Below are 15,269 nucleotides of genomic sequence, written 5' to 3'. Positions count from 1 at the left end.
TGGCATATCATCACAAGTGACACGTCATTACCATATAGTGACTTTGCACCTCCCAGAGTGGGATTTAAAAGGGGTAAGAACCTCAGAGATTACCTAATGCTGACCGATCTGGAACACAGCTATAAACAAGATACCTGGCTAAAATCATCTAAATTAGGTTCCATTCGATGCCCTAGCTGCACAACATGCCATTTGATGTTACAGAACAGCAGCTTCAGACATCCACACATCAACCATCGCTTTCAGATCAAGCACTATTTAACCTGTACTACAAAATATGTAGTGTATTTGCTGAATTGTGTATGTGGTCTTGTCAGGGTTTTTTCCCTGTTTTTTGTTTGCCATGTGCTGCTGGCAGCCATTTTACTCACCTCTCTTCCTAACTATGGTGCATTGTGGGGGGTGCTGCTCATTTCCTGCACTTCCTTTTATGGCCAGACTGGTGTGCATCATCCGTGTGAGACAGGATGCAGTCTCAGAATTGTGATGTCATCACTTATTATTTAAAGGGCATCTGTTCAGTATGCTTTGCCTTTGCATTGTCTCAGACCTGTTTGTGAGAGTTCCTGTGTATTACCTGGCTTCCTGACGTCCTTCCTGGTTCCTGATCCCTGTCTTGTTCCTGACTCTGCTGTTTTCCTTGTTCCTGATTCCGGCTTGTCTGACTATTTGCTTTGGCTCCTGACTCGGCTCGTCTGACTACCAGCTCTGGTTTTGACTCCTGACTTGTTATTTGACTTGTGGAATTTTTATTATTTTTTGCTATTAATAAAGGTGTGATTATTTTTGCACTTCTCATCTCAGTCTGATTCCTGGCACCCTGACAGGTCTATATTACGTTGGCATATCGTAGGAGTGCTATTTGTACAGTCATTGAAAAGGGCAACAGTGACCAACCTGTAGTGAAGCACTTTGCTGAGGAAAAACATACAGTGAAGGATTTAAGGTTTATCCTGATTGACCATGTCCCGTCCTCCCCCTAAGGAGAGGGGGAGATAGAGAGAAATTCCTTCTACAAATAGAAGCACGGTGGATTTTTAGATTAGATATGGTTTATCCAAAAGGTTTAAATGCCAGTGTAGATTGGCACTGTTTCCTCTAAGGGTTGGATGAGGAAATATAACAGCTTATAGAGAATATTTGAATTCCTGATTACTCCTCATTTGAGTGATATTACATCAGCCAGTTTGATATCATCTGCCACTCTAGTGAGACAAAAGTAGTTATGTTCTAATAACTACACAATGTAAATAAACTAGTATGTAGATTATTTTTACTAAGGAAGGTGGGCAACATTAGATATGTACAGTATTAGAGCACTTGTTAACAACACATCGAGGTAAAAGGTATGCATTAGCAGTAACTTTAGGTTAGTTGACTATTATCCTAGGATTAAGATAGACATCATACCATCCGTGAAATACGGGTTTATAATGTGAGAGTAGGTTAATAGCTAGTGGTTATACACTTTATAAGGAGTTTGATGTGCATAAAATCATATGTGATTAATATTGACTTTAAACGAGTAGAGGATTATCCGTATATTGAAATATATATTACACTATAGGTGATGAAGGGGTTAAATTTGTGAGAACAAGGTAATGCTAAATGACAGTGTATTGATATAGTAATAATGCCCAGTTAATGGATTATCTAGTAATGTAGTATGATGTTATTTTTTCAGCAGCTATGACTACTGAGTTCCTCCAATCAGGTACGCGAGTAGGCGTGGCCGATTACGTCATGGTGATGTGGAGGTGGGTTGAGAAGGATTTGCAATTGCTATACACAGAGCAGCAGCACAGACGAATTAGCGAGATAACAGGATATGAGAAGTAGCAGCTTTAGTGCCGTAGAGCAGGTAACATTACTAAACGTTAGAGTGAGGTAAAAGAAATGCTTTATTATGCTTTATATGCTTTATTTTATTTCTATCAAAGGACGTACATACTGTATATATATATATATACATATATATATATATATATATATATATATATCAGTTAATGGATTGGACCCCTTATCTGGTAACTGCAGACACCGTTATATGACCTACATGTTAAAGCAGAATTACACTCCATCTTCATTGTACAGTACTATTCAAGTACAGTATAAAGATTGGGACAGAATAATAAATGTTGAAATATCTAGAAAAATGCATCTTTATCTAAGAGTCCTATGAGAGTTCCAATTAAAATAAGAGTTGCACAGTCTCACAGATGTACTGTATATGTGTATTGTATTTGGTGTTTGAATTGTAAACACTGTAATTGAATTGGTTACTTTGAAAAGCCACATGATACCTATAATTACAATGGTTACCTTGACAATCATTGCTGTTTTTTTGTACAGTGGGTGGGTTTACTGTTTATAAAAGTTTGTATTATCATTGCACAATTTTTGGTTTGATGAAGAAGTAAATGCCCTGAAATATCACTACTATTTAGGAATAAATTTCACTTGGATATAAGCCCAGAGAGTGCTGTTTGGACTATTTTATATGGTATTGATACTCTAGCACCCTGGCATTTGGAGCATTGATTCATGATAGTGCATCTCTCTATTTGACTATGTACTGTATATAAGCATATACATATATATTTATAGTAATAACACAGTCCCCATAGACCGCAATGTAAAGACACTTTTCAGTGCCTATTTTTCTAACTGCCAAGGGTTTAAAAAACCCAGAGGTTTTGCCAAATATGATAAATTAAAAAATGAAGTTGACAATGGCACTAGCATGCCAAAACCTAAAATACCCAAACCATGACCAGATTAATATATTAGATTAAGGTTATTTTTTTATTTCAGAAATTATATTCATATAAATGTTTTAATTTACATTTTTTTAGTTATTGACATAATTTTAGTCTAATGACATAGTGCTAACATTTAACATCACAGAATAATGTTTGGAAAAAAAGACAATTATATGAAAAAAAACAAAGAAAATATGTAGTAAACAAATTTTCCTATGGTTACAAAATGTATGTTTATGCAGATTCACACATTTTGGTGCTGGTAAATTATTTTATTTAATAATTGATAATATGACACATTTTTATATTTCCTGAGCTGTTGGTACAGCCTAGTGGCAATGGTTGAGGAAGTAGTTCATTTTTTTTTTATGCATCAATTTTCAAGTTGCTACGATCCCCTTGGTAATTATTTTCATGTTCTTCCTCATCTAACGGAACCTTAAAAGAAAAAAAAAAACTGTTATATTGTTTGCACATATTATGTTTCAATATAATTTATGTTAAACAGAATTAAATTATGTCACAATTTTTTTGTAGTTTCACCAGCCTATAATAAGAATAGAAAGAGTGGCCATAAATGAGATATGACTCCATTGTCACTGAATCTTGTATCCATTTCCAAAACACGCTAAAGCCAAACTTGAACGTTTAATATGTCAGAGAAATGCCCTCTACCATGCTCATGTCAATTATTTTTTGAGTAGACATATTTGATTGTGCAACAACAGATGTAGTGTGTTAATAATCAGTTAATTCCCTGGTAAGTGCTTCTGTCACCCTTAGTCTCACCTCAACTGAATTAAATATCTTTTCTTTACACAGATCAACCTTAGGTTTAAAGAAGAAAATGGACAGGAGTCCTTCTCCAGGTAGACTATAACAGAAGAAGAATCCCCAAATAGTGCAACACTTTTGGAACATGACCAGGCCCTTAATGGAATATAACAAGAAGCATGAGGTTCCACATTTATTGTGGAAGACTTGAAACCACTCACACAGTTGTCTTTTATTTGATCTTGAAAAAGACAATGCTTTAATGTGCAGAGCGTTTTAATATATAGTATACAGAGTATATTCTATCTACTTCTTGGTCTTGTTCTTGCAGGGTAGCACTTTGTGCAGACTCTTTTTTTTGTGATAGGCAACCTGGACAAGGAATTCTAACCATTAAAGACATCTTCACTCAAATCTGGAGATGATCAACACCAACATTGTAAAAAATGTATATTTGCTAGAGCTTATTACATAATTAGGTAAGTACAAAATCATGAAAAGTATACATAGAAATGTAGTTTATGATTATAAATGGAGATACATAGCACTATATTGTAATACAAAAGAATGTAAGCCCCCTCGGAAGAGCTCATAATCTACTGGCTTAGGGCTTAATGAGATAAATGGTATGTGGGTGTCTTAGAAGATTTATTATATGGCAGTAGCTGTCACCACTTTACATGAGGTTACTCTGGAAATTCATATACACACCATAGAGACAATGTGGAGAACTTTCCCTTTTAGATTTCTATATAGAAAAGGTTCAGCATTGCAGGCTGTCTTAGGTGGTCATAAAAGTTATAAATTGCTATTGCTATAATACTCTGGAACTCCTATAAGGAGTAATAGCTGTTACTATTACTTTGAACGTCCTACAGTGACTCAGCTGTTCAACACCATGGCTAACCCACTGCTTATTATAGCAACAAAACTGGTATTACCTGTTATTACTAATATCTTTACTAATATCTTTGTAAAATTAACTTAAGTACCCATGGTGCTTTAAAGCCATTGTGGTGCAAGTCTGCAACTGAAAGTTAAGAAGTGCTGGTTTTAAAAGGAGAGTGAATTGTAAAATTGGTTTTCTCTTAATATGTTTAAAATTACTTGTTATACAAGCTCCAGAGTTTAAAAGCTATGGATGCTTTCTTTTTGGTTTTCTTTTGTATATGAAATAGCTATTTATGACAATTGAAACCATAACCCAACAAAGGGCCATATTACGAGTAGAGCACTAATTTATGTAGAGAAAACAATAGGAAATTAACATTTTAGTTTGCTTCTGCCCCCCACACACACACACAATGGAAGCATGAATTAATTTAAACCTTCTTGTTTACATATCTTTTCTATAACCAGTACTTAAGGATTAATATTTTCAATTTAGGTGGGGATAACATAAGCTATTTCAAATACAAAATACACATAAATAAGCTATTTATAAACAATTAAATACACTCCAGCAATTAAAATAGATAATTGGGAAGACATTAAAGGGGAGAGAAAAACAACCATATACTGTTCCTTTAAGACCACATCTTCTTAACCTGTCTGCAACCTCAGAGGTTGCAGATCACAACTTAGCATCCTAGACTCATTGATCCGGGGGATGACTGACGAAACCTTCTATCATTCAATTGGTTAAGTGAAAGAAGCTAGCGTTTGTGCATAGAATGTTAAACTTGCTGCATTGGAGATCCTGATTATGAACATAAAGTTGCCCTGTATGGGGAACCTTGTCCAGAAGCAACTTGAAAAATTTGGGCCATAATATATTTAAGTATTAAAGATGAATTGATGTTTTTTTGCATGGACTCGTCAGAAAAAATAATGAGGTACCAGTATTGAAGCCAGTGAAACTGAACAACACATTGATAGCTCAGAAATAGAGCCCCAGCAAATTTGTTATGGGCCTCTGTACTGTTAGTGAGACAAACAAATCATAGGGAGTGTGATTTACAATCAAACATTTACTTTAAGAGATTAATACACAACATTTGTAAATGTTGGGGTCATAAAGTGACTATTAAAGATAGCCCCTCATACAGAATACAAATGGCATTCATATAGTTAATCATTGGTGAGGATAGATTTGGATTACAATATGCTGATGTTAAACATGTAAAGTAATATTTCCCTTCCACGGTAAGTAAAGTGGTAATTTGAATAGATCTTTACTGCTACCTTAAGAGATTTGAATGAGCTATTGTATTTGTCATTTTCTGTGTTCTTCAAGTTTCTATTTTGAGAACAGGTACTTAAAGGGATAGTAAAGTCCAAATTAAACTTTCATGATTCCGATAGGGCATGTAATTTTCTACAAATTTCTAATTTATTTTTATCATCAAATTTGCTTTGCTCTTTTGGTATTCTTAGTTGAAAGCTAAACTTAGGTAGGCTCATATGCTAATTTCTAAGCCCTTGGAGGCCGCCTCTTATCTGAATGCATTTGACAGTTTTTCACAGCTAGAGGACATTAGTTCACGTGTTTCATATAAATAGCCTTGTGCTCACACACGTAAAGTTATTTAGGAGTCAGCAATAATTACCTGAAATGCAAGTCTGTCAAAAGGTCTGAGATAAGGAGGCAGTCAACAGAGAGTTGGATACAAGGAAATTACAGAGGTAAAAGTATATTTCTATAACAGTGTTGGTTATGCAAAACTGGGGTATGGTAAATAAAGGGATTATCTATCTTTTTAAACAATAACATTTTTGGTTCTTACTATCCCTTTAACACATGGAAATGTATTTTTTGGGATATTTTCTGTTGAAAATCTTTTGAGGCTGCGGGCTTTAATAAACAAGTCCAATTTGATTGTGATTACCTGAGAAACAACCAATTCAGGCAGAAAGTAAAAAGCCTTTTAAGAAGCAAATAGCTGATAGTTTGTAATTCACTCCATAGTTAAATTTACGTCTAGCGCATCAGGGCATCAGTGTTGGTGATCCAATGACAAGAGGCAAATGAGTGTAACACTAATCACATGCTAGCTGAGCATATGTGCATATTCTTTTTCAACCAAGAGAACAAAGTAAATTTGATAATAATTGCATTTAAAATGTCTTAAAAATACAAGCTCTGAGTTATAATTTTGACTTTCCTATCACTTTAAGCTAAATGAACATACTGAACAAAACTAAAGAAGAGTGTGGGATGCATTTATTTGTAGTTTTTTTTTTTTTTTTTTTAATTTTATTTTTTTTGCCACTTACCTCCCAGTAAATAGAATCATCATAGCAGTTTTGATCAGGAGGCTGTCCCCAGAAAGGCAGTTTTAATATGAAGCCTAAACGGAAGAAGAATACATGATATTAAAGAGAACAAACCTCACTTTAAAAATAAACACACACCCAGAGGTATTAATATTGGTATATTTTGAACATTACCACCTTGTTTCAAATTATTGAGCATACAAATGTGCCGATGCATTAGAATTTCACTTATAGAAACACAATATAAATACAACATTAAAGGGACATTAAACACTAAGGGGCAGATGACAAATGGAGCGCTAATTTATTGCACGCCTTCAAAGGCCAAATTTGACCATTAGCAGGTGCGCGATAAACAATCATTAAAAGTGACTGGTTATTGCTACTGTGAGCTTGCGGTAGCAATTAGCGCTTATACAATTAACCAGGGATCCGATCTCTGGTTAATTTAATAAAAGTGCCCCAAATGCACGCAAAATAAAATGTTAGTATTTGGGGCTAAAATTCGGCTGAGGGGTGTTAGAAAAAAAAAACAACGCACTGAAAAGTGCCTTTACACTGCGGTCTATGGGAACTGTGTGTTCCCTGTAATTATATATGTATATGATTATATGCATATATATTTATGTGTTAATTTGTGTATATACACATATTAACACCAAACTATTCATGTATATATTCATATACATAACATATATATTTATATTTGCGCGCATTTGCTTTGCTGACAACTTGTAATACCAGCACATATTAGCTGGTACTGGTATTACTCATTGAAGCACTAATATCGTTTTTGCAAAAGCGATATTTAGCGCTCCACTTGTAATCTGGCCCTAAATAAATGCTAGATAGAATGATGCATTCAAAGAAAAGATTTCTGAGAATAACATGTAGATGGATTTTTTTAAAGTTACATTAATAGTGAAGAAGAAGTGTAAACTTTTGGGGGCCGATTTATCAAGCAATCAAGCTGCTTATTCCACGCAAGCTTTCAGGTTCGCCGTAATCAGGAGTTAAGAAGCAGCGATCATAAGACTGCTGCTCCTTAAGTCATCTGCCACCTCTGAGGCGGCAGACAGCAATCATCCCCATCTGATCGGGATGATTAAAATTCCCTGCTAGCGGCCGATTGGTTGCGAATGTGCAGGGGGCAGCATTGATCAAGCATTTTACTAGAAATGCTTGTGCAATAATAAATGTATATGCTGTCAGCATTTATCGATGTGGGGCGGACATGATCCGTGAAGTGGTGTATATTAGGCATCTAAAACATGATATTTTATATATTTTATATATTTTTCTGTTATTGTAAATATTATTGAGAAGCTGATGAATGCAGTTAAAAAGCTGATCACCAGAGGGTAGCAAAGTAGCAGGTTTGCTTATTCAGTTAGTAGAGAATATTTATATACTGTATATATATATATAAAACACACAGAGAAAGTCCAGCACTAACAAACTCTCAGTCCCCTTCCCTGTTATATATATATATATATATATATATATATATATATATATATAGTATATAATTTTATAGCTGCATTTTATACATTGGGTATTTATCTCTTTGATTTCTGAGCCATATTACACCCCTGTGCTAGAAATTTTCTTCATTGCATTTACACATATATTTCAATAATTGTTTTGCAAAATAACACCTTTTTTCGAATTAGAATTAGAATAAATAAATAAGGCCTAGATTTAGAGTTTGGCGGTAGCCGTGAAAACCAGCGTTAGAGGCTCCTAACGCTGGTTTTAGGCTACCGCCGGTATTTGGAGTCACTCAAAATAGGGTCTAACGCTCACTTTTCAGCCGCGACTTTTCCATACCGCAGATCCCCTTGCGTCAATTGCGTATCCTATCTTTTCAATGGGATCTGGGATCTTCCTAACTCCGGTATTTAGAGTCGTTTCTGAAGTGAGCGTTAGAGCTCTAACGACAAAACTCCAGCCGCAGAAAAAAAGCAGGAGTTAAGAGCTTTCTGGGCTAATGCCGGTTCATAAAGCTCTTAACTACTGTACCCTAAAGTACACTAACACCCATAAACTACCTATGTACCCCTAAACTGTGGTCCCCCCACATCGCCGCAACTCGATTAAATTTTTTTAACCCCTAATCTGCCGACCGCCACCTACCTTATACTTATGTACCCCTAATCTGCTGCCCCTAACACCGCCGACCCCTGTATTATATTTATTAACCCCTAACCTGCCCCCCTCAACGTCGCCACCAGCTACTTACAATAATTAACCCCTAATCTGCCGACCGCAAAGCGCCGCCACCTACGTTATCCTTATGTACCCCTAATCTGCTGCCCCTAACACCGCCGACCACTATATTATATTTATTAACCCCTAATCTGCCTCCCTCAACGTCGCCGACACCTGCCTACACTTATTAACCCCTAATCTGCCGAGCGGACCTGAGCGCTACTATAATAAAGTTATTAACCCCTAATCCGCCTCACTAACCCTATCATAAATAGTATTAACCCCTAATCTGCCCTCCCTAACATCGCCGACACCTAACTTCAATTATTAACCCCTAATCTGACGACCGGAGCTCACCGCTACTATAATAAATGGATTAACCCCTAAAGCTAAGTCTAACCCTAACACTAACACCCCCCTAACTTAAATATAATTTACATCTAACGAAATTAATTAACTCTTATTAAATAAATTATTCCTATTTAAAGCTAAATACTTACCTGTAAAATACATCCTAATATAGCTACAATATAAATTATAATTACATTGTAGCTATTTTAGGATTAATATTTATTTTACAGGCAACTTTGTAATTATTTTAACCAGGTACAATAGCTATTAAATAGTTAAGAACTATTTAATAGTTACCTAGTTAAAATAATAACAAAATTACCTGTAAAATAAATCCTAACCTAAGTTATAATTAAACCTAACACTACCCTATCAATAAATAAATTAAATAAACTACCTACAATTACCTACAATAAAACCTAACACTACACTATCAATAAATAAATTAAATACAATTCCTACAAATAACTACAATTACATAAACTAACTAAAGTACAAAAAATAAAAAAGAACTAAGTTACAAAAAATAAAAAAATATTTACAAACATAAGAAAAATATTACAACAATTTTAAACTAATTACACCTACTCTAAGCCCCCTAATAAAATAACAAAGACCCCCAAAATAAAAAAATGCCCTACCCTATTCTAAATTAATAGAGTTAAAAGCTCTTTTACCTTACCAGCCCTGAACAGGGCCCTTTGCGGGGCATGCCCCAAGAAAATCAGCTCTTTTGCCTGTAAAAAAAAACATACAATACCCCCCCCAACATTAAAACCCACCACCCACATACCCCTAATCTAACCCAAACCCCCCTTAAATAAACCTAACACTAAGCCCCTGAAGATCTTTCTACCGTGTCTTCACCTCAACAGGTATCACCGATCCGTCCTGGCATCCGGTGCTGAAGAGGTCCAGAAGAGGCTCCAAAGTCTTCCTCCTATCCGGCAAGAAGAGGACATCCGGACCGGCAAACATCTTCATCCAAGCGGCATCTTCGATCTTCTTCCATCCGGTGCGGAGCGGGTCCATGTTGAAGCAGCCGACGCGGATCCATCCTCTTCTTTCTGCGTCTCCCGACGAATGACGGTTCCTTTAAGGGACATCATCCAAGATGGCGTCCCTCGAATTCCGATTGGCTGATAGGATTCTATCAGCCAATCGGAATTAAGGTAGGAATATTCTGATTGGCTGATGGAATCAGCCAATCAGAATCAAGTTCAATCCGATTGGCTGATCCAATCAGCCAATCAGATTGAGCTCGCATTCTATTGGCTTATTTTACAGGTAATTTTGTTATTATTTTAACTAGGTAACTATTAAATAGTGAAGTGAGACAAAGTACAGAAGCGCCAATGGTGCAGATCAATGGTGGTATAAGGCACAACAACACCCCAATATGCACAGGATACTCACATGTGGTGAGTACCCTGTTATCTTAGTATATTGGTACATCTTCAGAAACCTCCATTGATCTGCATCATTGGCGCCCCTTCTGTGTTGTTCTTTCTTTTCAGATAACTATTAAATAGTTCTTAACTATTTAATAGCTATTGTACCTGGTTAAAATAATTACAAAGTTGCCTGTAAAATAAATATTAATCCTAAAATAGCTACAATGTAATTATAATTTAAATTGTAGCTATATTAGGATTTATTTTACAGGTAAGTATTTAGCTTTAAATAGGAATAATTTATTTAATAAGAGTTAATTAATTTCGTTAGATGTAAATTATATTTAAGTTAGGGGGGTGTTAGTGTTAGGGTTAGACTTAGCTTTAGGGGTTAATCCATTTATTATAGTAGCGGTGAGCTCCGGTCGTCAGATTAGGGGTTAATAATTGAAGTTAGGTGTCGGCAATGTTAGGGAGGGAAGATTAGGGGTTAATACTATTTATGATAGGGTTAGTGAGGCGGATTAGGGGTTAATAACTTTATTATAGTAGCGCTCAGGTCCGCTCGGCAGATTAGGGGTTAATAAGTGTAGGCAGGTGTCGGCGACGTTGAGGGGGGCAGATTAGGGGTTAATAAATATAATATAGGGGTCGGCGGTGTTAGGGGCAGCAGATTAGGGGTACATAAGGATAACGTAGGTGGCGGCGCTTTGCGGTCGGCAGATTAAGGGTTAATTATTGTAAGTAGCTGGCGGCGACGTTGTGGGGGGCAGGTTAGGGGTTAATAAATATAATACAGGGGTCGGCGGTGTTAGGGGCAGCAGATTAGCAGCGGAAGATTAGGGGTTAATTATATAATGCAGGGGTCAGCGATAGCGGGGGTGGCAGATTAGGGGTTAATAAGTGTAAGGTTAGGGGTGTTTAGACTCGGGGTACATGTTAGAGTGTTAGGTGCAGACGTAGGAAGTGTTTCCCCATAGGAAACAATGGGGCTGCGTTAGGAGCTGAACGCTGCTTTTTTGCAGGTGTTAGTTTTTTTTTCAGCTCAAACAGCCCCATTGTTTCCTATGGGAGAATCGTGCACGAGCACGTTTTTGAGGCTGGCCGCGTCCGTATGCAACTCTGGTATCGAGAGTTGCATTTGCGATAAAAATGCTCTACGCTCCTTTTTTGGAGCCTAACGCAGCATTTTTTTGGACTCTCGATACCAGAGTTAATTTTATGGTGCGGCCAGAAAAAAGCCTGCGTAGCGTTAACAACCCATCTACCGCCAAACTCCAAATCTAGGTCTTGGTTTGCAGGAAAATAAATACATTTGTCATGAGATACAGAACACTGCATAGAATAGAGGTATTTTATTGCAGAGCATCTAACTTAGTAACTGCAACATAGACTATAACGGCTATATGCCACACCCCCATCCGGTGACGTCACCTTCCACTCTCATCACATCTTCCCCTTTTTCAAAGGACAAAGCATAATTTTTTTTTTTTTTAGAGTACAACAAATAATAAGGTATACAAGAAGCATACAAAAATAGTTTTGTTTAGTGTACAACAAATAACAAGTTAAAGAGAATATGGGGGGTAGTTATCAACGTGTCAACTTTCCTGCCTTCGACGGCCCAATACGCCCGCCTAAGCTCGCCTATCATTGCCGCCGCGGACCTGAAAAAATTTGCCTAAGTTATCAATAAATCTGTCAAAAAGCTGCGCACCAAGTACGCTCATCCGATCTTGCTGCTCTTCGGCTTTTTTACAGCTTTATTGCTAGCCTGTCACTAAGCACCCACACTAAACTACACTGATCTACCCCCTATACCGGCGCCCCAGGAGCCCCCCGCAACTCAATAAAGTTACTAACCCTTAAACTGCCGCTCCTAGACCCCGCCACAACCTACATTATACCTAGTAACCCCTATCCTGCCCCCCCTATACCGCCGCCCTCTATAATAAAGTTATTAACCCCTATCCTGCTGATCCCGCACCTCGCCGCAACCTATATTAAATTTATTAACCCCTAATCTGCCCCCCCTACACCGTCGCCACCTATAATAAATTTATTAACACCTATCCTTTCCCCCACTACACCACCGCCACTGTAATAAATTTATTAACCCCTAAACACTAACCCTAACACCCCCCTAACTTAAATATTAATTAAATACATCTAAATATTATAACTCTTATTAACTAAATTAATCCTATTTAAAACTAAATACTTACCTTTAAAATAAACCCTAATATAGCTACAATATAAATAATAATTATATTGTAGCTATCTTAGGATTTATTTTTATTTTACAGGTAACTTTCAATTTATTTTAACTAGGTACAATAGCTATTAAATAGTTATTAACTATTTAATAGATACCTAGCTAAAATAAAGAGAAATTTACCTGTAAAATAAAAACTAACCTAAGTTACAATTACACCTAACACTACACTATACTTAATTAAATTATTCCTATTTAAAACTAAATATTTACCTGTAAAATAAACCCTAATATAGCTACAATGTAATTAATAATTATATTGTAGCTATTTTAGGATTTATATTTATTTTACAGACAACTTTGTATTTATTTTAGCTAGTTAGAATAGTTATTAAATAGTTATTAACTATTTAATAACTACCTAGCTAAAAGAAATACAAAATTACCTGTAAAATAAATCCTAACCTAAGTTACAATTAAACCTAACACTACACTATCATTACATTAATTAAATAAATTAACTACAAAGAACTACAATTAAATACAATTACATAAACTAACTAAAGTACAAAAAATAAAAAAAGCTAAGTTACAAAAAATAAAAAAAATAAGTTACAAACATTTAAAAAATATTACAAAAATTTTAAGCTAATTACACCTAATCTAAGCCCCCTAATAAAATAACAAAGCCCCCCAAAATAAAAAAATTCCCTACCCTATTCTACATTAAAAAAGTTCAAAGCTCTTTTACCTTACCAGCCCTTAAAAGGGCCTTTTGTGGGGCATGCCCCAAAGAAAACTGCTCTTTTGCCTGTAAAAGAAAAATACAACCCCCCCAACATTAAAACCCACCACCCACATACCCCTAATCTAACCCGAACCCCCCTTAAAATAACCTAACACTAATCCGCTGAAGATCAACCTACCTTGAGTTGTCTTCACTCAGCCGAGCCACCGATGGAACTGAAGAGGAGATCCGGAGCGGCAGAAGTGATCCTCCAAGGGGCGTTGAAGAAATTTTCCATCCGATGAAGTAATCCTCCAGGCGGCGCTGAAGAAGTCTTCCATCCGGGCGATGTCATCTTCCAAGCGGTGCTGAAGAAGTCTTCTATCCGGGCGATGTCATCTTCCAAGCGGGGTCTTCAATCTTCTTTCTTCAGGATCGATCTTCATCCTGCCGACGCGGAACATCCTTCTTTCCCGACGGACTACCGACGAATGAAGGCTCCTTTAAGGGACGTCATCCAAGATGGCGTCCCTTCAATTCCGATTGGCTGATAGGATTCTATCAGCCAATCGGAATTAAGGTAGGAAAAATCTGATTGGCTGATTGAATCAGCCAATCAGATTGAAGTTCAATCCGATTGGCTGATCCAATCAGCCAATCAGATTGAGCTTGCATTCTATTGACTGTTCCGATCTGGCAGCAGCGAACTTGTACTTTCGCTATGGTCAGACTCCCATTGATTCCTATGGGATCCGCCGCCTCCAGGGAAAAGTGCCGAGCGTACCTGCTAGTTTTTTGATAACTAGCAAAAGTAGTCAGATTGTGCCGCACTTGTGTGCGGAACATCAGGAGTGACGTAAGAATCGATCTGTGTCGGACTGAGTCCGGCGGATCGAAGCTTACGTCACAAAATTCTACTTTTGCCGGTCTCTAGCCTTTGATAACTAAGGCGAATCAGCCTTGCCACAAATACGCTGCGGAATTCCAGCGTATTTGAGGTTGATGGCTTGATAACTACCCCCTATATATGAACAGCAAGAAATACAATCCTGACTTGAACATCGGGGTAGACTACTCTAGTCCACAGTAACAATGGGATTATTCTGCCCATTCTTCTGGTAACTGCTCTAACTGCATTGCTAATCTCGGTAGCAGGCTGGAAGTTTCACAACTCTTCCACTTGACGTCATTTTACATGAACTGTCCTCTGATACAGAAGAAGGTGATTGAGAGTCTGCTGGAAGCAAAGAAGTATCCCCGCTGTGGTCTTGCTGAGGGGAAGGTACCCCTTTAAAACAGGGGATCCCAACAGCTGTGGCTCTGAGGCTTCCAGTCCCAAACTCTCAGGTACTGGCTAAAGATATCAACTATTTTGATGTGTGACTGCCCCTCCTTCAGTAAGGACTACATAAGACCTTGGTTCTGCAAAGTGTCCTATTACCGCATCAGGCGTATTCCATTTCTTCTCATCATCCAGCTTAACTCTGACATTTTGGCCCACATTCAGCTCCTGCAAAGGCCTCACAGGCGGACAGATTACAAGTTTTGTGTTATGAGCTGCTCGGTACTAACTTGCAAGTTATTTCCACCGCTAACCTTTAATAGCGCTGCTATTGCAA

The 15,269-nt window shown here is 37.0% G+C and overlaps 1 protein-coding gene across 1 annotated transcript in view; it reads right to left on the bottom strand.

Annotated features, from left to right (window-relative positions):
- Positions 1-2,786: 2,786 nt before the first annotated feature.
- The window catches only part of RHAG (Rh associated glycoprotein), a 168,825-nt gene continuing 156,342 nt past the window's right edge, over positions 2,787-15,269 (bottom strand). Inside the window, exons 9-10 of the mRNA XM_053709562.1 lie at positions 6,753-6,826; positions 2,787-3,200 (exon numbers count right to left, since the gene is read on the bottom strand). Coding sequence (XP_053565537.1) covers positions 3,129-3,200; positions 6,753-6,826 — 146 coding nt within the window. The 3' untranslated portion in view covers positions 2,787-3,128. The remainder of the gene's footprint in view (positions 3,201-6,752; positions 6,827-15,269) is intronic.

Source organism: Bombina bombina, chromosome 4 (assembly GCF_027579735.1).
Source record: "Bombina bombina isolate aBomBom1 chromosome 4, aBomBom1.pri, whole genome shotgun sequence".
Classification (NCBI taxonomy): Eukaryota; Metazoa; Chordata; class Amphibia; order Anura; family Bombinatoridae; genus Bombina; species Bombina bombina.
Note: the sequence above shows the minus strand (reverse complement) of the source record. Positions and strands in the feature narration are given on the sequence as shown.